General features: G+C 37.9%; 1 protein-coding gene and 1 non-coding gene across 2 annotated transcripts in view; both read right to left on the minus strand.

Moving 5' to 3' along the window:
* Positions 1-22,728, minus strand: part of LOC124336868 — a 90,747-nt gene that overhangs the window by 44,488 nt on the left and 23,531 nt on the right. The window contains exons 3-23 of the mRNA XM_046790746.1: positions 15,182-15,388; positions 14,836-15,123; positions 14,516-14,722; positions 5,278-5,565; positions 5,003-5,209; positions 4,785-4,942; positions 4,538-4,712; positions 4,299-4,465; positions 4,070-4,226; positions 3,831-4,001; positions 3,614-3,760; positions 3,404-3,510; positions 3,072-3,338; positions 2,817-2,961; positions 2,524-2,751; positions 2,314-2,455; positions 2,154-2,254; positions 1,953-2,065; positions 1,768-1,890; positions 1,550-1,679; positions 426-1,479 (exon numbers count right to left, since the gene is read on the minus strand). Coding sequence (XP_046646702.1) covers positions 1,097-1,479; positions 1,550-1,679; positions 1,768-1,890; positions 1,953-2,065; positions 2,154-2,254; positions 2,314-2,455; positions 2,524-2,751; positions 2,817-2,961; positions 3,072-3,338; positions 3,404-3,510; positions 3,614-3,760; positions 3,831-4,001; positions 4,070-4,226; positions 4,299-4,465; positions 4,538-4,712; positions 4,785-4,942; positions 5,003-5,209; positions 5,278-5,565; positions 14,516-14,722; positions 14,836-15,123; positions 15,182-15,388 — 3,911 coding nt within the window. The 3' untranslated portion in view covers positions 426-1,096. The remainder of the gene's footprint in view (positions 1-425; positions 1,480-1,549; positions 1,680-1,767; positions 1,891-1,952; positions 2,066-2,153; positions 2,255-2,313; positions 2,456-2,523; positions 2,752-2,816; positions 2,962-3,071; positions 3,339-3,403; positions 3,511-3,613; positions 3,761-3,830; positions 4,002-4,069; positions 4,227-4,298; positions 4,466-4,537; positions 4,713-4,784; positions 4,943-5,002; positions 5,210-5,277; positions 5,566-14,515; positions 14,723-14,835; positions 15,124-15,181; positions 15,389-22,728) is intronic.
* Trnai-uau lies at positions 6,611-6,719 on the minus strand. Its single transcript has 2 exons — positions 6,682-6,719; positions 6,611-6,646 (listed from the first exon to the last, which is right to left on the minus strand). It is a non-coding gene; the product is annotated as a tRNA-Ile (tRNA).

Here is a 22,728-nt window from a genome sequence, read left to right on the forward strand (position 1 = left end):
TTACCTTTGGTTGCACGTAGGAATACTCTTATGTGCCTGTAAATAGAAACAAGAATTTCATTTCTGACTCTGCATTCTGTGCCTGTAATTTAAATATCTCCCATCCAGATTTTTAATTAGTTTAAATAAATGCAATATTAAACTATTGACTTAGCTGTAACAGCATCAGGTAGTTCACATTAAGTTATAATCTAACTTATTCTTCATTAACCAATGAAAGGCACAAGATAACATTTCTAACATTTGGTATAAATTATAATCGGAGTTCTCGTGATTTTACCCCAAAAGTTCTTCCACTCCCGACGGCCCACGCTAAACAAAGCTCAGCGAAACCATCTAATTCCTCTTCAATGTAAGAAGATTTATTTGGGGAAGGCGGGGGGAAGGTGATAGTATTCACAATATCTGAACAAATGACGACATACCGAAGAAGAAATCGATCCAGCTCCATTAGATGTCTGAGAAATCACAACCTCTGGTTGTCACCACGTCCATCACAAGCAACGGTCAAGCACTATTGCAGAAAGCCAGAAATACACTATTGCCAAAACTTTGAACATCAATTTCACATACAGTTTCAGAATTAATTATGTCATGTTAAAATTTAAGAATCAGTACGTATAGACAATAATCTGCTTTACAATAAAATATGAGAACTACGCTCACAATTCTTCACAAACTTAAGTGAAACACAAACAGTCGTAGAAAATTTGACCAAAACAAAAAAAAAAACGTCGAGAAGGATTCAAACGCCCCCTTTTCTTGGCACAAAAATGCGCAACCATATTGTTACCCACCCTCACACCGATTTTTCCGTTGATGAAACATTTAAAAATAATATTATAGTTAAAGCACACAATACTGCAGCGTGAATAATCAATTACGTCAGCGATTGTATATCTGTGTAAAGCTGTAAATTTTAAAATATGTAAAGTGATAACTTAGACATAACTGCTGTCCCTTCTCCCACCGTCCCACGTAAAGGGAAAAAACAAACAAATGATAAGCAAATAACACAATGATTTCATATTAGCGAGAATTGCTCTGTACCTATAAATAATTGATTATTACTAACAGTTTTCTAAGCGCTCTTTGACTAAAGATTGGAATCCGCATCTCTTTTTGAAAACCGCATAGGAAACATCGAATATCGTGCCGTTGCGCCCCTCTTGGATTGAACTCCAGGCTTTTCTCTGGACAGCAACTTGGCCAATCCAAATTGATCCTGTGGCGTTGCGTTCTCCTTTTCTTCGTTGAGCTTGGCATATGGCGCGTTCATATTAAAATAGTCCGAGCTGACCGACGACTCCATGTGGCTGCAGATAGTCTCCTCCATTTGACTGAAGGTGGGCCTCTCCTTGGGATCCGATTTCCAGCAATCGGCCATCATTTCACCGAAGAAATTGAGCGCCAATTCCGGTTTGTCCATCCGATATCCTTTTTGAATTTCTTTCATGAGTATGTGACCGACGTCCATACCTAAATCACCAGAAAAATATTCGTAATTACATAGAATTAATTATGGATTAGGGAAACGTCAAATTCACACCAGGATATGGAACTCGGCCCAAAGAAAAGATTTCCCAGAGGACAACTCCGTACGACCAAACGTCGGATTGACTGGAAAAGATGCGATCAATCAAGGATTCAATCGCCATCCACTTCACCGGCATCAAACCCTAACATTTAAAATATTATTTAAAAAAAATAAAATTATTATTTTTAATATTATTATAAAGAAAGGTTATAACTTTAATTTTCAATTACTCGTCCTCCTTTTTCGTAATTTTCATCGTAATACATTTTCTTCGCCATTCCAAAGTCAGCCACTTTTGCAACTCCATCGGCAGCGAGTAGAATATTTCGGGCGGCGAGATCACCATGGAGGACCTATCCGTAATAATGCGAGTCATATCCAGTAATATCTATGTCTTCACTAGAAAGACTCTTACCTTTTTGCTAACCAGGTAGTCCATTCCTCGAGCTATTTGAAAAGACCAAGAAATGAGATCTGTTGTTGAAATCGGCCGATCTAAGTTTCCGTCCAGATCTTGTAGGTTGGAAACTGCCATAGAAACAGACAAACAGAAGGATTTATTTCATTCCGGGGTAATTCGATAATCATTTAAAATTAATCTGACATGTGCTTTTACTTGAGACGTCTAAAAATTCAGAGGATGAATTCACGCCAGGATGATCGTCAGCTTGCGAATCGCTCGTCTTGACTTGCGATGAGTTTTCTTCCCATTTTGACCTGTGGATTTTAATTCAATTAAACTTTTTTATTACGTCAAAATGAAGAAAGTTCTTTACCTGGTGAAATGGCTTTCTAATTCGTCTTGCGTTTTCAGGTTCCCAAATTCGTCCACCAAATTAACAAAGTTCTTCCTGTGGTTTATCAAAAACGATTGCAAATTGCCGAACCGACAATATTCAACGATCACTAAAAGTTCTCCTAAAAAGTATAACGATAATTGTAAGAAAATACGCAACATGTTCGAACACTTTGGACTAGTTAATTACCTTTGTGCATTTGCTTAGTGCAGGCTCCCAGCAGATTGACGACGTTGAGGTGCGATCCTAAGTAGACGAGAATTTTTAGTTCACTGATGAGAGCTTCCATTGCTGTGACGTTGGCTTCCGACCGAACCATTTTGACGGCAACTGTTTTGACAGTTTCTTCAGAGTCTTTGAGTCCCACTGCTTCCGCTTTGACTACACGACCAAAGCACCCAACTCCAAGCTGGCCTCCTAAAATTACAATGAGAATCATTATTCTGTTTTCGAAGACATGAAACTAGAAAATAAAAACGAACCGAGTTTCAGTCGACTTCTTGGAAATTCCCAGCGTCTATCATAGGGAAGGAACTCTACCTGGTCTTCAATTGGTGACTGGTTATTAATTTGATTGGCATTTCCATTCAGCAATCTCATTAACGCTTCCTGTGAAACTCGTTGGTTCTTTTGTTTGATATTTCAAATTTAGCGAAAGAATGAAAGAACATAAGTAAGATTCCATACACATACATGAGGCCTACTTGTTAATTAATTAATGCATAAAATATTTATACCTTGTCGTAATAAAATTTAACTCCAACGATGACAATTAGTACCAAAAGTAAAACGGCAAATGTTGTAGAAACGGCGATGACGACGGTCTCGACATTTTCTGGGATTCTGTCAAGGTAAGAGACCGTGAAATTTCTGTATTTCATATCACCTGGAAAGCTGACTTTCCACTGACAAGCGTAACTTCCATTTTCACCCATCTTTCCTTGCAGCGGTAAGGTTGAAGAGGTTCCGTCAGAGTAGACTGGTCCTGAATATTCTTTCCCATCCTGTAAACGTAATGTTTGATAAATATTTTAAATGTGAAGAATTAATTTTGAATCAAATCATTCACCTTAAACCATGTGATGCGAGTATTCTGAGCTCCTTGAAAGCAAGTTAAGTTTTGAGCGATATTCTTCTCAAGTTGAACAGATTTAAGCTTAGAGTCGCCATTTAATTCTGAAAATTGACAGAATAAGAATCGATTTATTTTTCAAGTTTCAATATAATACGAATAAAAAGTTTCATCTCTGAAATAGCAATAGAAAATTAAGTCATCTACCTTTAACGCGAAATGAAATATTTTCAGTGAATCCACTTCCTTGGCATTGAAAGGCATAGGCATTTGAACTTATGTCGGAAATGTAAAGTTTATTTTCGTATAGTGTTTTACTACTATAGTCAAATTTGTCCTTTATGATTTGAATACCTGAATGATTTAGTTGAATTTCTTGAAATTTATGCAAATCATAATGACTCTAATCGAATGAACTTCAAACCTTCAGGTGGATTAATTTCATCAATTATTTGCATTTTTCCGTTTCCGTTAATTTGATAGGACCATTTTGGTGGAGTAGAGGACGCGGTATATTGGTAAGTTCGGCAGCTTAAAGTAACGTTACTTCCTTCCAAAGGGTCACCTACGCCATCAATTCTTGCGAGTTCCATTCCTATTAAATTTGAATTTTTTAAATTAATAATTTCGTATCGCTTTATAAAAATCTAGAAACACGCCTACCAGCGATAAACAAAAATAAATCACGTGTATGTTTCTTATTTGCATAGGTCCCTATGCAATTGAAAATGCCATTGTCGTCAATCTTCGCTTTCTTGAGTTTTAGTCCATTTCTTATTTCGAAAGACCAATTTGAATTTGGATCTGACAGCAAATCGCTCTGATAATAAATTGAACCCCATTATTTATTAATTGTCAATAGTTCGACAAAGAGCTTTTAAAATGTGTTTACTTTTGGTTCCGACAAGTTTTTAGCTCTTGCTGTAAATTTTTGTTGGTAGATGAGAGAAACGTTGACATCCGGATTGTTGGATTTGCAATTGATAGGGTAATTAGTTTTACCGAGAGGAATGTCGAAGTAATACTCATTAGCCTCGACTATTACAAGTTCCGTATCATCTAAAAAAACATAATTTAAAAAATGACAGTCTGTCCCCGTAGTTTTTATAATAATTAATAAAATTAACGAACTGAATACATAGACGTATTGATTCACTGTAAATGTGTTTGCAAAGCCGTAAGGGATACCCCTACAACCAAAGTCTCCAGTGTCTCTGGCTCTTGCGTTGACCAGAGACAACGTCGATGTCATGTGGGTCTCGTTCCTTCCAAACGTTTTGCGAAGGCGATTGTCCAGGTCACTCAACTATTTAATCAAAAGAAATATATTTTTTTTAAAGTAACGGCTCTAACTGGCATCGCAAATGGTTTTCTATACTTCCGCATTTTTGGATAAGTAATCTGGAATTTCCCACGAAAAATTGAACGTATTCCTTTGATTTTCGTTTTCAAAGGCGTAGACGCACGTCAACGTGAGGGTTGTTCCCGCGTCGATTATTCGTTCACTCCCACCAGGAATCATTCTAATATATTGGGCTAAAGTAAAATTAGAAGAATCAATTAATAGTTCATTCAGCAGGTAAGCAACTTAGATACTTCTTTTAGGGAGTTGTGGGCAACACGATCCTGAACTTCCATCTACTAATTTACAGGCTGATGATCCTTCAGTGGGACGAACTTGTTCATACCAAAACGAGCAATCTAGAGCCTGTCGGCACTCTGTCGTCAAAATCAAACTGTTGTTGCCATAAAAACTGCAGTTACGAACACCGCTGCTGCTGATGGATCTCCAGTCATCTTTCCCTGTATAAGAAAAAAGGTGTTAACATTAATTTGGATTCAATTTCATTGTCATTTTTGCTAATAAATACCCGGTTCAGATCCAAATCTCCAGGGAATGAAACCACAAATTGCTTTACCCTCATAATCGATATCTTGACGAGGGGGCATTGATGGCGCCTTCTTCATGTAACAATTCTGTCCATAACCATATGCAAAATGGCTGCATTGCGGGTTAGCAATACAGAATCGACCACACTCTTTTCCGAGAGCAGCCGTAAGAGGAAATTGCCCTATATCGTCATGGTAAAAGTCACAGTTGGTCCGCCATTTGAATCCACCGTCGCCAGGGTTCCAATCTGTCAAATTCTCGGCGATCACTAGATGTATCAAAGATAACAATGCGATTCCAAACAGAATGTACATCGAAGACATTTTCACCTTTGTCATTCAACTACACCTGTTGATTTAAACACTTTAATTACAGACGTTAATATAATTCAGGCTCATGTTATACACTGTAAAAAATAGTCTAATAACTGAACGTTCAAACAAAATGTGAACTGAAAATTAACTGGTTCCCACTCAACTTCACATCCTGACCGTTGTTTCCGGCAAATTAAAACATTTTCCAAGTCAGATTTCGCAGTTCGCAGCTGAATGGATTTCCACGCAGATAAATTATGCAAGGAAGAAAATTGTGTGTGCGTCTCTACGGATCTCCTTTCGTTCGCACACTGCCAGTTTATATTTCTTTTCTTTCAAAAGGTTCAGCGACGGACGTGGAATAATAAGGTGGAAAAGATTTCACCTTCGGGAGCACAGCATTAGTTGGCCTCTAAACAGAGCAACGAAAGTTCTTGCGTGTTTCGTCTAGTTTCTGCGATTTCTGCCTTTATGAATACTAAAAACCGTCTTTTCCTGTGTACATTTAATATTATCCTAAACCGATTTGGAACTTGGAAACCATATCTGGCGTGTTGAAAGCAACAAGCCGAAACTGCAAATTGATTTTCTCTTCCTACTTTATTCTGAAAGAACAAGAAACTGAACGACCACAATAACACCACAAAATCACAACACGTAGAGAATTCCTGGGTTAGCAGTTACTTTTACTATGCTTTTGACGCTAGGATAAAACGTAAAGCAATTAATCTCCCGGATGAGGATGTGGATTTCCCTTTCTCCAATTGCACAATGGAGATAAGTAATTGCTGATCAACTTGTGAATCCATATGCAATACGTCAACATTGTTATCACTTAAGGCTAGGTTGATGTTATCCAGTTATAAATTATAACCCACAGCAAAGCTTTCTTTTTTAACTCGGAGCAAGACGGGACGACGGGGCGAGTGGAACATGATTTCATTCGAGCAGTTTGCTTTTCTTCGATGCCTTAAATTATGTCGTGGTTTTCAAAATGAATTCTCCAGGCGAGGCTCGAACTCGCGACCTCGGCATTACTTTTATTTGCTAGCGTAATAGATTTACTGTCGTATAAGTACCATGCGCTAACCAACTGCGCCACTGGAGATATTTTACACTTCTGCGGGCATTCAAAAAGACGTGGTGGGTTACTTGAACTCAACAACTCTATTTATTGGGGCTGTTGTTAATCAAATTGTTTCATGGGGAGTGTTGGAGAAAAACGAGAAAGTGGAAATAAACTTAAAGAGAACCAACTTGCTTCATTACGACGGCGGCCTTAATAGTTTTTAGAAAATAGGGTACAAAAGAAAGTAAGCTAAGAAGTGCGCTATGACGAAGGACGGCAATCACAGCCGAACAAGATATAGAAACCAACAAGATACATACACCCCTAACAAACCATCGTTGGCAGCCTTAGCTACAAGGGATATTAATCAACTAACAAGGAATATTAACTAAGACATCATAAAGTATCCCTATGCAATGTCGACGAGGGCCTGATAAGAGCTGATCAACGCGGGTTTTCACGTACGTGTTTTCATCATTGCCTGATCATTGCATACGAAGTTGTAAGCATTGTTTTAAAAAAAAAGGCAGTTTGCATTACGTCAGTGGACACGATTGAGAACCCAAAATCTTCCGGGAAAAAAAAATACCTTCCACGGTAATGCCTTTCAACTGAAACTTTTGATACTCTTCTTGATTAGAGGAATCGCTTCTGACTACCAATTTCTTTTGGGAACCGAAATACCGGGATTGGGCGGGAAATTTGATGATTTGATTTTCAAATACAGTTTAGTGAAAGACGGCGAAGTTGCGGCAGACAGACAAAGCGAGTGATTTCGTTACCTACAGGCTAAATATAAACATTCACAGGATTTCACCTGGATGACAAGCGACAGAACAGACTGCTGGAATACGAAACAGTTCGTGGTTTTCTGAACGAGATTTTGGCCTACTGAGTACGACGATGTGGGTTGAATAATTGCAATTCTACTGGCGACATTGACGAGACCTGTTTTAAGTTAAGGTCATGTTGGTCCATCTGAACGAGGAAGATCGGGAAGAGGTTCGCTTTCTTGTTGACACAATCGAAGAATATGAAGATTCATAGACGATAACTAACTCAGACAAGTTTCTTGCTACTGGCGGAAATTAACGAAGACTACCAGATCTGTTGAAAGCTAATGTGAGAAAAAGCTAATCGCAAACAATTATCCAAACCTGTCGCTGTCCAATTTTCATGACAAATATCTTTTCAAACCCAAAAAAACGTCTACAGCTTGATTATACTGGGTGGCAAAAAAGTGAATGGACTATTATTCCATGATTATTTGACTCGATAACTATAACATCCTCCCAAAGATTTGACTAGCATTTAGAAAAATAGATGTGACAGATTTCGCCTTACCTTTGGTTGCTTATTGCTTTCATGATGTGGAGTGTTGCTAGTGCCTGTAATTACAAATGAGTATTTAATTTTTGTCTCAGCATTTTGCAACTATATTTTAAGTATGTCCTATCCAGATTTTAATTAGTCAAACTAGGTCTCAATTAACAGATGAAAGTGTCGTCAACATAGATCCAATGAAAGTGATTGACTTAGCTGTATAGCTTAAACCGGCTTAAACGGCATCTCCACAACAGAGAAATCTTATAACTTATTCACTCCACACATTGACTAAATCTCAGGGAAACCATCTTATTCCACTTCAATTTAAGGACATTTTGTGGGAGAAAGGTTATAGCTTTTACAATATCTAAAAATAAATGACAACATACCGAACAAGAAATCGATCCAGCTTTATTAAGATGTCAGAGAAATCAACGATGAACTAATTTTCACGACGTCCATCACCCACAACGGTCCAAACACTAATGCAGAAATACACTGTTGCCAACACTCCGAACCATGGGCTTAATTAAAGAGATTATGTCTGTGATGAGATTATGTCCGAACATAATTCACTTAGAGTTTTGGAAACAACATTTTCATGTTAAAATTTAACAATCAGTATGAAGAGACAACAATCTGTAAGACATTCGAGAATGAGACAACGACATTCTTAACACGACAAACTTTAGTGAAGCAGTCAAAAGAGGATGGGTTGGTCAGGGTTGGTAAAATTCGACCAAAACAAAAAAAGGTCGAGAAGGAGTGTACAGTGTAGGTTCGAAACGCCCCCTTTTCATGGCACACAAAAGCGCAACTAGATTGTTACGCACCACACGCCAATTTTTCCATTGATGAAAATCAAATAAATAAATAACGAACACGGCAGCTGATTCTTGCGCTATTTTTTACGTGGGGCGTTATGGATAGTAAAGTCTTATGGCGTTGACGTTCAAGTGTCTTCCAAAATATTTGACACTAGCTTGATTGCTTTTGCGTATTGACTATTGATACTATATAGATTTACTTTAATATGGATTAATGTGAAACCCTGAATCAACGATTCAACTGAGAACCGAAAAACGCTGAACAAATAATTTTCACTTTTGTTTTATTCCTGTTTATTACGCATTAAAAATGTGCTATGAAGTATACGTCTCTACATAAGTTAAGACCACAGAAAGATTTTCGCGGTAAATTTCAGAGTGCACCGTGCTCCGTCAATACTAGCATGCCATGTAATATCCAGCTTCGTTCAACACTCGACAGGTATTAACAAGCAATCCACCACTCAAGTGCACCAAATCCATGGACCCCCCTTTTTTTTCCAAATCCGCTATGGGACTTAAAAATCTGAAATAATTCAGGGATATCCAGTTTTTTACTCCGGATTTACCTGTTTTTGCAGAATTTAAATATTCCCTGCCGTTCGGGAGATATTTAACGTTAAAGTTTGAGTTTATTCAAATTTTAACAATTTTGGGGGGTCTTTGGCATCGCTTTTTGGGTTAATGCTAACCTTAAAGAAAAAACTAATTGAACCAAAAGTTTGCTCGGCCATCCCTTAATACCAATCCAAAAGGAATTTACATTCCGAATTAGATTGGCCGAGTTATTCCCAATCTACTAAAGTGTAATTTTGACCAGTTTCCCACCCAGCCTAGTCGCCATTTTTTAGGACTCTCCCTCGCGTTCCTAGCGGATGACAGACGAAGCATACGAGTTCTCTACACCTCGGGCTTCATATTGCCGGCCACTAGACTATATTAAAAGGCCTACAGTATGTCCCCCGGTCTAAAGTGAAGGCCAGGAAAGCGTAGCTTCGTCTTTCATCCGCTAGGAACGCGAGGTAGAGTCCTAAAAAATGGCGACTAGGCTGGGTGGGAAACTGGTCAAAATTACACTTTAGTAGATTGGGAATAACTCGGCCAATCTAATTCGGAATGTAAATTCCTTTTGGATTGGTATTAAGGGATGGCCGAGCAAACTTTTGGTTCAATTAGTTTTTTCTTTAAGGTTAGCATTAACCCAAAAAGCGATGCCAAAGACCCCCCAAAATTGTTAAAATTTGAATAAACTCAAACTTTAACGTTAAATATCTCCCGAACGGCAGGGAATATTTAAATTCTGCAAAAACAGGTAAATCCGGAGTAAAAAACTGGATATCCCTGAATTATTTCAGATTTTTAAGTCCCATAGCGGATTTGGAAAAAAAAGGGGGGTCCATGGATTTGGTGCACTTGAGTGGTGGATTGCTTGTTAAAAAGCGAAATTGGAAAAAGATAATCTTCTCATAAATGACATAACATATTTTCATTTATGAAAATTACTTTTAAAAAACCAGTTGGATTGCCGTTGGCTTCTGAAAAATTAACTAATCCAATAAAGAAAGTAGTACAGTCAATAAGGAATCGCTACCCAGTAGCCAGCACACTGGTGTGAGTGGTCTTATTTCCTTACCAGCAATGGGAAATTTACGATGGATAACCAAAAAACAAAAAAGTCAAGTAATATAATTTCGAAAGCATTGACATAAGCATCAATTCATAAGAAATTATTCGGTGTGAGATTTATCTATTACTCCTGGCAGACTGCTCAGTGTTTGGTAAAATCACGCAGAAAAAGAAGGGTTTTGGGAGGATCGCATAGATGACACTGAATTTTGTGGCGTGGCGTCCCTCTTGGATTGACCTACCGACTTTTCTCTGGACAGCAACTTGGCCAATCCAAATTGATCCTTTGGCGTTGCGTTCTCCTTTTCTTCGTTGAGCTTGGCATATGGCGCGTTCATATTAAAATAGTCCGAGCTGACCGACGACTCCATGTGGCTGCAGATAATCTCCTCCATTTGACTGAAAGTGGGCCTCTCTATCGGATCCGATTTCCAGCAATCGGCCATCATTTCACCGAAGAAGTTGGGCGCCAGTTCCGGTTTGTCCATCCGATATCCTTTTAAAATTTCTTTCATGAGTATGTGACCGACGTCCATACCTAAATCAACAGAAAGATATCCGCAATTACCAGAAATATTTGTGGATAATAATCGAAATAATATGGATAATAAACGTCAAATAAAAACCTGGATAGGGAACTTGACCCAAAGAAAAGATTTCCCAGAGAAGGACTCCGTACGACCACACGTCGGATTGGCTGGAAAAGATGCGATCAATTAAGGATTCAATCGCCATCCACTTGACCGGCATCAATCCCTGAAATTTAAAATATTATTTGATGGAATCGTAGAGGTTATAATTTCAATTTTCAATTACTTGACCGCCTTTTTCGTAATTTTCTTCGTAATACATTTTCTTCGCCATTCCAAAGTCGGCCACTTTTGCAACTCCATCGTCAGCGAGCAGAATGTTGCGGGCGGCCAGATCCCCATGGAGAACCTATCCGTAATAATGAGATTCATGACCAGTGAAGTCATAGATATTTATTGGATAAGACTTACCTTTTTGCTAACCAGGTAATCCATTCCTCGAGCTATTTGAAAAGACCAAGAAATGAGATCTGTTGTTGAAATCGGCCGATCTAAGTTTCCGTGCAGATCTTGTAGGTTGGAAACTGCCATAGAAACAGACAAACAGAAGGATTTATTTCATTCCGGGGTTATTTAATAATTATTTGAAATAATTTTGGGAGGTGTTTGTACTTGGAACGTCCAAAATTTCAGAGGATGAATTCACGCCAGGATGATCATCAGGTTGCAATTCGCTCGTTTCGACTTCCGATAGGATTTCTTCCCTTTTTGACCTGTGGATTTTAATTCCATTAAATTTTTTTATTACGCCACAATTCACAATAAGGGAACTTCTATACCTGGTGAAATTGCTACTTTCCATTTCGTATTGCATTTTCAGGTTCCCAAACTCATCCATCAAATTAACAAAGTTGGTCCTGTGGTTAATTAAAAACGACTGCAAATTGCCGAACCGACAATATTCAACGATCACTAAAAGTTCTCCTAAGAATGGAAAAAAAAAAAAAAAAACAATTATAAGAAAACCCGAAAAATGTTTCGAACACTTGGTATTACTTAATTACCTTTATGTAGATGCTTAGTGCAGGCTCCCAGCAGATTGACGACGTTGAGGTGCAATCCCAAGTAGTCGAGGATTTTCAGTTCACTGATGAGAGCTTCCATTGCGGAGACGTTGGCTTCCGACCGAACCATTTTGACGGCAACTGTTTTGATAGTTTCTTCTGAGCCTTTAAGTCCCACGGCTTCCGCTTTGACTACACGGCCGAAGCAACCAGCTCCCAGCTGGACTCCTAAAATTACAATGAGAATCATTTTTTTTTTTTAAAGAAACGACAATGGAAAATAGAACGAACCGAGTTTCAGTCGACTTCTTGGAAATTCCCAGCGTCTATCGTAGGGTAGGAACTCTATCTGGTCTTCAATTGGTGACTGGTTATTTATTTGATTGGCGTTTCCATTCAGCAATTTAATTAGTGCGTCCTGTGAAACTCGTCGTTTCTTTTGTTTTATATTTTAAATGGCGAAAGAATGAAAGAACAATTAGTAAGTTTCCCGACACGTACTACTTGTTGAATAATAAATGCTTTATGTTTATACCTTGTCGTAATAAAATTTAACTCCAATGACGATAATTAAACTCAATAGTAAAACTGCAAATGTTGTAGAAACGGCGATGATGACAGGCTTGTCATTTTCTGGAATTCTATCGATGAAAGAAACCGTGAAATTCCTGTATTTCACATCACCTGGAAAGCCGACTTTCCACTGACAAGTGTAGCTTCCATTTTCCCCCATCTTTCCTTGCAGCGGCAAGATTGACGAATTGCTATCAGAGTGAACTTGTCCTGAATATTCTTTCCCATCCTATAAATGTTACGCTTGATAAATGTTTTTAAATGATAAGAAATCTTAATCAAACCGTTCACCTTAAACCATTTGATGCGAGCATTCTGAGATCCTTGTAAGCAAGTTAAGTTTTGAGCGATATCATTCTCAAGCTTAACAGATTTATGCTTTGAATCGCCATTTAATTCTGAAAATTTGTAGACAGATTCCATGTATAAATCATACAGGAAAACGATACTGAAAAGTTTCATCTCTGAAATAGCAATACAAGATTAAGTCACCTACCTTTAGCGCGAAATGAAATTTTTTCAGTGAATCCACTTCCTTGGCATTGAAACGTATAGACATGTGGACTTATGTCGGAAATGTTAAGTTGATTTTCGTAAAGTGCCTTATCACCATAGTCAAATTTCTCTCTTGATATTTTAATGCCTGAATTATTTAAATTAATTTCTCTAGATACTGCGAATCAAGGAATCCACAAATTGCGAACCTTCAGGTGGATTGATTTCATCAATAATTTGCATTTGTCCTTTTCCGTCGATTTGGTAGGACCATATTGGTGGTGTAGAGGACGCGGCATATTGGTAAGTTCGGCAGCTTAAAGTAACGTTACTTCCTTCCACAGGATCACGTACGCCATCAATTCTTGCGAGTTCCATTCCTATTTAATTTAAATTTTTTAAATTAATAATTTCGTATCGCTTTATAAAAATCTAAAAACACGCCTACCAGCGATAAACAAAAATAAATCACGTGTATGTTTCTTATTTGCATAGGTCCCTATGCAATTGAACTTGCCATTGTCGTCAATCTTCGCTTTCTTGAGTTTTAGTCCATTTCTTTTTTCGAAAGACCAATTTGAATTTGGATCTGAGAGCAAATCGCTCTGATTGAAACCCACCTAAACCAATTGAATCCCATTATTAGTTGTCATTATTGGCCGAAAAGATAAAAAACTGTCTCACTTTGGGTTCGAGCCAGTTTTGCACTTTTGCTGTGTACTGCTGTTGGGAGATGAGAGAAACGTACACACCCGGATGAGTTGGTTTGCACATGATTGGGTAATTAATTTCACCGTGTGGAATGATGATGCCGTAAAATTCGTTATCCTCGACTATCACGAGTTCTGTATCATCTAAATAAAATAATTTTAGAGACTGTCAGTCCATCACCCTGGTTGAAATTATAATCAATTAAACAAACTGAAAACATAGACGTATTGATTGACTGTAAATGTGTTTGGAAATCCGTACGGGATTCCCCTGCAACCAAAGTTTCCAGTGTCTCTGGCTCTTGTGTTTGTCAGAGACAACGTCGATGTCATGTGAGTCTCGTTCCTTCCAAACGTTTTGCGTAGGCGGTTGTCCAAGTCGCTCAACTATTTAATCAAATGAGAGATAAAATATTTTAGTGAAAAAAGAACGACTGTTATCGGCATCGCAAATGGTTTTCTATACTTCAGCATATTTTGTTATGTAATCCGGAATTTCCCACGAAAAATTGAACGTATTCCTTTGATTTTCGTTTTCAAAGGCGTAAACGCACGTCAACGTGAGAGTTGTTTCCGCGTCGATTATTCGTTCACTCTCACCAGGAATCATTCTAATATATTGGGCTAAAGTAAAATTAGAAGAATCAATTAATAGTTCATTCAGCAGGTAAACAACTTAGATACTTCTTTTAGGGAGTTGTGGGCAACACGATCCTGAACTTCCATCTACTAATTTACAGGCTGTTGATCCATTAGTCGAAAGAACCTGTTCGTACCAAAAGGAGCAATCTTTGGCCTGTCGACACTCTTCCGTCAAAATTAAACTGTTATTGCCATGAAAACCGCAGTTATGAGTACCATTTCCGCTGATAGATTTCCAGTCATCAATCCCTGAATAATAAAAAAAGGGTGTTAACTTAATTATAAAATTAATTTGGTTTCAATATAATTTTATCAATAATTATGTTAATAATAATAATACATTTTGTTAATAAAAAAAATACCTGTTTCAGATCCAAACCTCCAGGGAATGATGCCACAAATGGCTGTGCTCTCATAATCGATATCTTGACGAGATTTCGTTGATGGCGCCTTCTTCATATAACAATTCTCCAGATAACCAAACACAAAATGGCTGCATTGCGGATTGGCAATACAAAGTCGACCACACTCTTCTCTGGTTGCAACCGAAAGTGGAATTTGTCCTATATCGTCACCGGGAAAGTCGCAGTTGGTCCGCCATTTGAATCCGCCGTCGCCAATGTTCCAATCTGTCAAATTCTCGACGCCCACTAAATGTATCATTGATATCAATTAATAGTTCATACAGCACGTAAACAACTTAGATACCTCTTTTAGGGAGTTGTGGGCAACATGATCCTGAACTTCCATCTACTAATTTACAGGCTGATGATCCTTCAGTGGGACGAACTTGTTCATACCAAAAGGAGCAATCTTGAGCCTGTCGGCACTCTGTCGTCAAAATTAAACTGTTGTTGCCATAAAAATCACAGTTTTGAATACCGCTGCTGCTGTTAGATTTCCAGTCATCACCCCCTGATGAAAATTTAGTAATAATAATAATAACAATTACAATCATTTAGATTTAAATTCATTTTTTCATTTGTAAATACCCGTTACTAGTACAACTCTCCATGGTATGAAGCCACAAATGGCTATACTCTCATAATCGATATCTTGACGAGATGTCGTTGATTGCGCCTTCTTCATGTAACAATTCTCCAAATAACCAAACACAAAATGGCTGCATTGCGGATTGGAAATACAAAGTCGACCACACTCTTCTCTGGTTGCAACCGTAAGAGGAATTTGTCCTATGTCGTCGCCGGGAAAGTCGCAGTTGGTCCGCCATTTGAATCCGCCGTCGCCAGTGTTCCAATCTGTCGAAATCTCTGCATCCACTAGATTCATTAAAGATAACAATGCGATTCCAAGCAGAATGTAAATTGAAGACATTTTCACTTTTGTCGTCCTAATTACACTTGTTTAGACTTTATCTACTCGCATAACTATTATTCCATCTAATGATATCAACTCTAAACAATGTCGGAGATGGAAGAGTCAAACTGAATGTTCAAATAGAATGTTAGCTGACAATGCACTAGATTCCAAGTCACTCAAATCCCAACCGTTGTTTCACTTCAGGCAAAAATGGTTGCGAAAGGAAATTTTTCCAAGTCAGATTTCGCAGTTATCTGCCGAATGGATTTCCCCACAGATAATTACGCAAGGATGAAAACTATGTGCGTCTCTGCGGATTTACCTTCGAACGCACACTGCCAGTTGCTCAGCTTCTTTCTTTTCTTTCAAAAGGTTCAGCGAAGGACGGGGCATAATAAGGTGGAAAGTATTTTACCTGCGGCAGCACGGCATTTGGCCTCCAAACAGAGCAACGCAAAGTTCTTGCGTGTTTTGTCTAGTTCCTGCCTTTTAGAATACTAAAATAGTTTTCGGTTATGAGCATTAAATATTTTCCATAACCGATTTGGAACTTGACAACTATAGGACTATAGCTAGGGTATTGAAAGCAACAAGTCAAAACCGCAAATTGATTTCTTTCTTCATACTCGGATTTCCTGAAACACCAAACAAGTAAATAAACGACTACAAAATCACACACGTAGAGAATTTCCGGGTTAGCAGGTAAATATTAGGTTTTTTGTGCTAACAAATGAAATGTGAAGCAATTGATCTCACGGATTAGGATGTGGATTTCTATTTCCCAGATTTCGCAATGAAGATAAGTAATTGTTGATTAACTTTTGAATCCTTATCCAATATACCCACTCTGTTTTCACTTAAACATTCGTTTACCCATCACATTATCATGCAATTAAAAAATGTAACATTCCAGAAAAAACAAAACATACTAGACGATCGAACTTCATTTGTTCGACGTAATAATGAAGCTATTGTATAAACAATAAGTTGCAAACGCAAACAACTACCAATGCAGCTCAACTTTCTCGAAGGATGAACAAACGACAAAACAAACTGTTAAGGTCAGAACAGCAAGGCCTCAGGTGATTGTACGAAAAGGGGAAATGGGAAGTCCCTATGTGTCCCTATGCACCTTTGAAGTGGGGAGCCTGGGAAAAAATGGGAATTCCCTGGCCAGCTTCTGGGGAGGGGAAGGAGAGCGTATTAGAGTTAAGTGGAATCCCTTAACCTGCTTTGGGAGGAGGGCAAAAGGGGAGCTAAAATAAAAAAGGAATTCCCTCATTTGCAATTTCATCTAGCGCAAAAACCGCAGAAGAGAGCAGCCCTAATCAAGAATTCAACATATTCAGTTACACTTACATTTTTACAACTGAAAAGTGAACGAATTCACACATTAATTTGGAAGGGCAGCCACAAAGTGGCGTTATTATTAAATGAAGTTTCAAAGTACGAAATCTGTAGGTTTTATGAGAACAATTTATAAACAAATGACCCAGAGCGCCGACTACACACAGGACGTTTGTCTTATTAAGCAAAATAGTTAGCCGCTGTAACCAAACACTTGGGGTGCTACTGCCGTTGTGTGCAAAGTTAGAAACGTCAGCTGGAAAAGTCGGCGAGCCCGGTGATGAAGAGCGTGTAGCTCCGTCCTTTTTTTCGTGCAACGAGTTCCTGTTGGTTTAGATTACTCAAGTCAGGATCAATAGCTACTGACAATCGTAGATCTCGTTATAATGGTAGATAGTTAGAATGATAGATATAGGGATATAGCCTTCAGTCACCATTGATAGTTGCCCTACTCATAAAAACAGAAGGATGACAGGAAAAAGCGCAGTAGCCGGCCTATTAGGAGCGAATATCAATCGAAGAATATGAAGATTCATCAGACTACTGAGACGAGGAGACGATAAAAAGCTCAGATGAGTATCTTGTTCTCGGTAGAAATCAACGAAGAGAACCGTTTGAATACATTTATCGAAACCTGCCAATGTTCGATTTTCATTGCAACGGTTCAAGCCGAAAAACAGCAACAGATTAATCACTGAGTGGCAAAAGCGGATAGACTATTATTCCATCGCTATTCAATTCGATAGCGATAACATACCCCATAGATATGGCTAGCATTAGGGGAACAGATATATGACAGATTTTGTCTTACCTTTGGTTACTTGTCTTCACGAAGGAGTAGTACTCTTGTGTGCCTGTAAATACAAACAACATGTATTTCATTTCTGTCTCTGCATTCTGTGAATATAATTTAAATATCTCCCATCCAGGTGTTTAATTAGTCAAACTAGTCTCAATCCACAATGAATAGTATCAATCCATGATTATTCGACTAAAATACTGACAACATCCCCCATGCTGGATACGACTAGAATTAGGTGAACAGATTTTGCCTTACCTTTGGTTGCTTGTTTTCATGAAACAGTGCTCTTATGTGTCTGTAAATACAAATGAATATTTTATTTCTGTCTTTAAATTCAACAACTATAAGCCCCTATTTCAATTAGTCAAACTAGGTCTCATAAACAAGTAAAAGATGGAGTTTCGTTAAAAATTGATTCAATAAAAAGCGATCGACTTTGCTGTGTGATGCAAAACAGCATCAGGAAGTTCGCAATGACCAACCAAAGGCACAAACAATCTTTTCTAACATTTGGTAAATTATAGTCAGAATTCTCGCGATTCAACCAAAAATGTCTTCCACTCCACACGATAAACAAAGCTCAGCAAAACCGTCTACTTCAATGTATGAAGGATTTTTTTTTAGGGGGGAAAGGCATTCACAAAAACTAAACAAATCACAACATACCGAAGAAGAGATCGATCTAGCTCCATTATGTCCAAAATCATGGCCTGCCAAAATATCTGAAACCGTTGTCACCACTCAGGCACTCACGTCCATTACACACAGCGGTCAAGAAGTAATACAGAAATACAGACACCGTTGCCAAAACTTTGCACATAATTCAAATACAGTTTTCGGAAGTCGGAATTAATTATTTTATGTTAAAATTTAAAACAGAAATGTAAACGCTAAATCACGTTTAATTTTGTAATCAATATTTCATCTAAAATTTTACAATGAGTACTGAACGTAGAGACAAAATTCTGCTTTACATTTCGTATTATGACAGCAACTAAGACTAACCACGCGTCATATTTCCAAACAAGACTAATTTTTGTACAGCAATCAAGTTTGGAAGGGTCGGTAAAATTCGACTGAAACAGAAAAACGTCGAAAAGGAGAGTAGGTGCGAAATGCGTCATTTTCTTGGTAAAAACTCGGCCAAGTAATCCAAACCCACATAAACAATTCTTACTCAGTGTCTGGCTAAAAATCAGAATCCGCATCTTTTTTGGAAGATCGCTTAGGAAACACTGAATTTCGTTTCGTTCCGCCCCTCTTGGATTTAACTCCAGACTTTTCTCTCAACAACTTGGCCAATCCAAAATGATCCATTGGCGTTGCGTTCTCATTTTCTTCGTTGAGCTTGGCATATGGCGCGTTCATATTCAAATAGTCCGAGCTGACCGACGACTCCATGTGGCTGCAGATAATTTCTTCCATTTGACTGAAGGTGGGTCTCTCTTTCGGATCCGATTTCCAGCAATCCGCCATCATATCACCGAAGAAGTTGAGCGCCAATTCCGGTTTGTCCATCCGATATCCTTTTAGAATTTCTTTCACGAGTATGTGACCGACGTCCATACCTGAATCAACAGAAATATATCCGCAATTACCAAGAAATTATTATGAATGAGGCAAACGTCAAATTCACACCTGGATAGGGAACTTGCCCCAAAGAAAAGATTTCCCAAAGGACAACTCCGTACGACCACACGTCGGATTGGCTGGAAAAGATGCGATCAATCAAGGATTCAATCGCCATCTACTTGACCGGCATCAATCCCTGACATTTAAAATATTATTTTACGGAAACGTGGATGTTGTATTTTTATTTTCCGACTACCTATTCTCTTTTTTCGTAATTTTCTTCGTAATACATTTTCTTCGCCATTCCAAAGTCGGCCACTTTTGCAACTCCATCGTCAGCGAGCAGAATGTTGCGGGCGGCCAGATCACCATGGAGAACCTATCCGTAATAATGCGAGTCATATCCAGTAATATCTATGTCTTCACTAGAAAGACTTACCTTTTTGCTATCCAGGTAGTCCATTCCTCGAGCTATTTGAAAAGACCAAGAAATGAGATCTGTTGTTGAAATCGACCGATCAAAATTTCCATCCGGATCTTGTAGGTTAGAATCTGCCAGATAAACAGGTGAATTCATTAAATGCAGGCGTCATTTAATATTTATTTTAAAATTTTTTGGGATGTTTTTGCGTTTTGGGTGTTTTTACTTGAAACGTCCAAAATTTTAGAGGATGAATTCACGCCAGGATGATCGTCAGTTTGCAAATCAGTCGGATTGACTTGCGATTGAATTTCATCCGTTTTTGACCTGTGGATTATAATTCAATTAAACTTTTTTATTACGCCACAAATCACAATGAGGGAACTTCTATACCTGGTGAAATTGTTACTTTCAATTTCCTCTTGCATTTTCAGGTTCCCAAACTCGTCCACCAAATTAATAAACTTGTTCCTTTGATTAATCAAAAACTTTTGCAAATTCCCAAATCGACAATATTCAACGATCACTAAAAGTTCTCCTAATAAAGGGAAATAACAATTTAAACCTAAACAAGAAACATACGTATGTTTCAAACACTTGAGATTAGTTTATTACCTTTATGTAGTTGCTTGGTGCAGGCTCCCAGCAGATTGACGACGTTGAGGTGCGATCCCAAGTAGACGAGGATTTTCAGTTCACTGATGAGTGCTTCCATTGCGGAGACGTTGGCTTCCGACCGAACCATTTTGACGGCCACCGTTTTGACAATTTCTTCGGAGTCTTTAAGTCCCACGGCTTCAGCTTTGACTACACGGCCGAAGAAACCAACACCAATCTGGACTCCTAAAGTTGCATTAAGAGCTGTTTATATAAAACATGAAAGGGGAAAATAAAAATGAACCGAGTTTCAGTCGACTTTTTGGAAATTCCCATCGTCTATCATAGGGAAGGAACTCTATCTGGTCTTCTATTGGTGACTGGTTATTTATTTGATTGGCATTTCCATTCAGCAATTTAAGTAGCGCTTCCTGTGAAACTCGTTGGTTCTTTTGATTGATATTTTAAATGGCGAAAGAATGAAAGAACAATTAGTAAGTTTCCCGACACGCACCACTTGTTGAATAATAAATGCTTTATGTTTATACCTTGTCGTAATAAAATTTAACTCCAACGACAACAATGAGTACCAAAAGTAAAACTGCAAATGTTGTAGAAACGGCGATGACAACGGTCTTGTTATTTTCTGGAATTCTATCGATGAAAGAAACCGTGAAATTCCTGTATTTCACATCACCTGGAAAGCCGACTTTCCACTGACAAGCGTATTTTCCATTTTCCTCCATCTTTCCTTGCAACGGTAAGATTGAAGAGGTGCTATCGGAGTAAACTTGTCCTGTATATTCTTCCCCATCCTGTTAATGTAATTCTTGGTAAATATTTTAAATGAAAGAATGAAACCTAAATCAAAGAGTTCACCTTAAACCATTTGATTCGAGCATTCTGAAATCCTTGAAAACAAGTTAAGTTTTGAGCGATATCCTTCACAAGTTAAACAGATTTATGCTTTGAATCGCCATTTAATTCTGAAAATTTGTAGACAGATTCGATGTATAAATGATCCACAAAAACGATTCTATATAGCATGACTGAAAAGTTTCATATCTGAAATAGCAATAGAAGATTAAGTCAGCTACCTATAGCGAGAAATGAAATATTTTCAGTGAATCCACTTCCTTGGCATCGAAACGTATAGGCATTTGAACTTATGTCGGAAATGTAAAGTTGATTTTCGTAAAGTGTTTTACTACTGTAGTCAAATTTGTCCTTTGTTATTTGAATACCTGAATAATTTAGTTGATATTCTTGAAATTTATGCAAATCATAGTGACTCAAATCGAATGGAACTTCAAACCTTCAGGTGGATTAATTTCCTCAATTATTTGCATTTTTCCGTTTCCGTTAATTTGATAGGACCATTTTGGTGGAGTAGAGTGCGCGGTATATTGGTAAGTTCGGCAGCTTAAAGTAACGTTACTTCCTTCCAAAGGATCACCTACGCCTTCAATTTTTGCGAGTTCCATTCCTATTTAATTTAAATTTTTTTAATTAATAATTTCGTATCGCTTTGTTAAAATCTAGAAACACGCCTACCAGCGATAAACAAAAAAAAACCACTTTGATGTTTCTTATTTTTATAGGTCCCTATGCAATTAAAAATGCCATTGTCGTCAATCTTCGCTTTCTTGAGTTTTAGTCCATTCCTTTTTTCGAAAGACCAATTTGAATTCGGATCTGCCAGCAAATCGCTCTGATAATAAATTGGAACCCAATATAAGTTGTGTGTCATTAGTTTGCCGAAAATATTTGGAATTTTTCTTACTTTTGGTTCCAGCCAATTTTGTCCTGTTGCTGTGTATTGATGTCCGTGTATAAGAGAAACATTCACATCCGGATGAGTTGGTTTGCATTTGAACGGGTAATTAGTTTCACCGTGTGGGATGACGATGTAATATTCGTTACCTTCGATTATTACAAGTTCCGTATCATCTAAAATAAAATTGTTAGAGAATGACAGTCCTTCAAGTGATTTTTTAAAATCAATTTAACGAACTGAAAACATAGACGTATTGATTGACTGTAAATGTGTTTGGAAATCCAATCGGAAGACCCTTGCAACCAAAGTTTCCAGTGTCTCTGGCTCTTGCGTTTGCCAGAGACAAAGTCGATGTCATGTGAGTCTCGTTCCTTCCAAACGTTTTGCGAAGGCGGTTGTCCAAGTCGCTTAACTTTTTA

This window comes from Daphnia pulicaria, chromosome 4, assembly GCF_021234035.1.
Source record: "Daphnia pulicaria isolate SC F1-1A chromosome 4, SC_F0-13Bv2, whole genome shotgun sequence".
In the NCBI taxonomy this organism is placed as follows: domain Eukaryota; kingdom Metazoa; phylum Arthropoda; class Branchiopoda; order Diplostraca; family Daphniidae; genus Daphnia; species Daphnia pulicaria.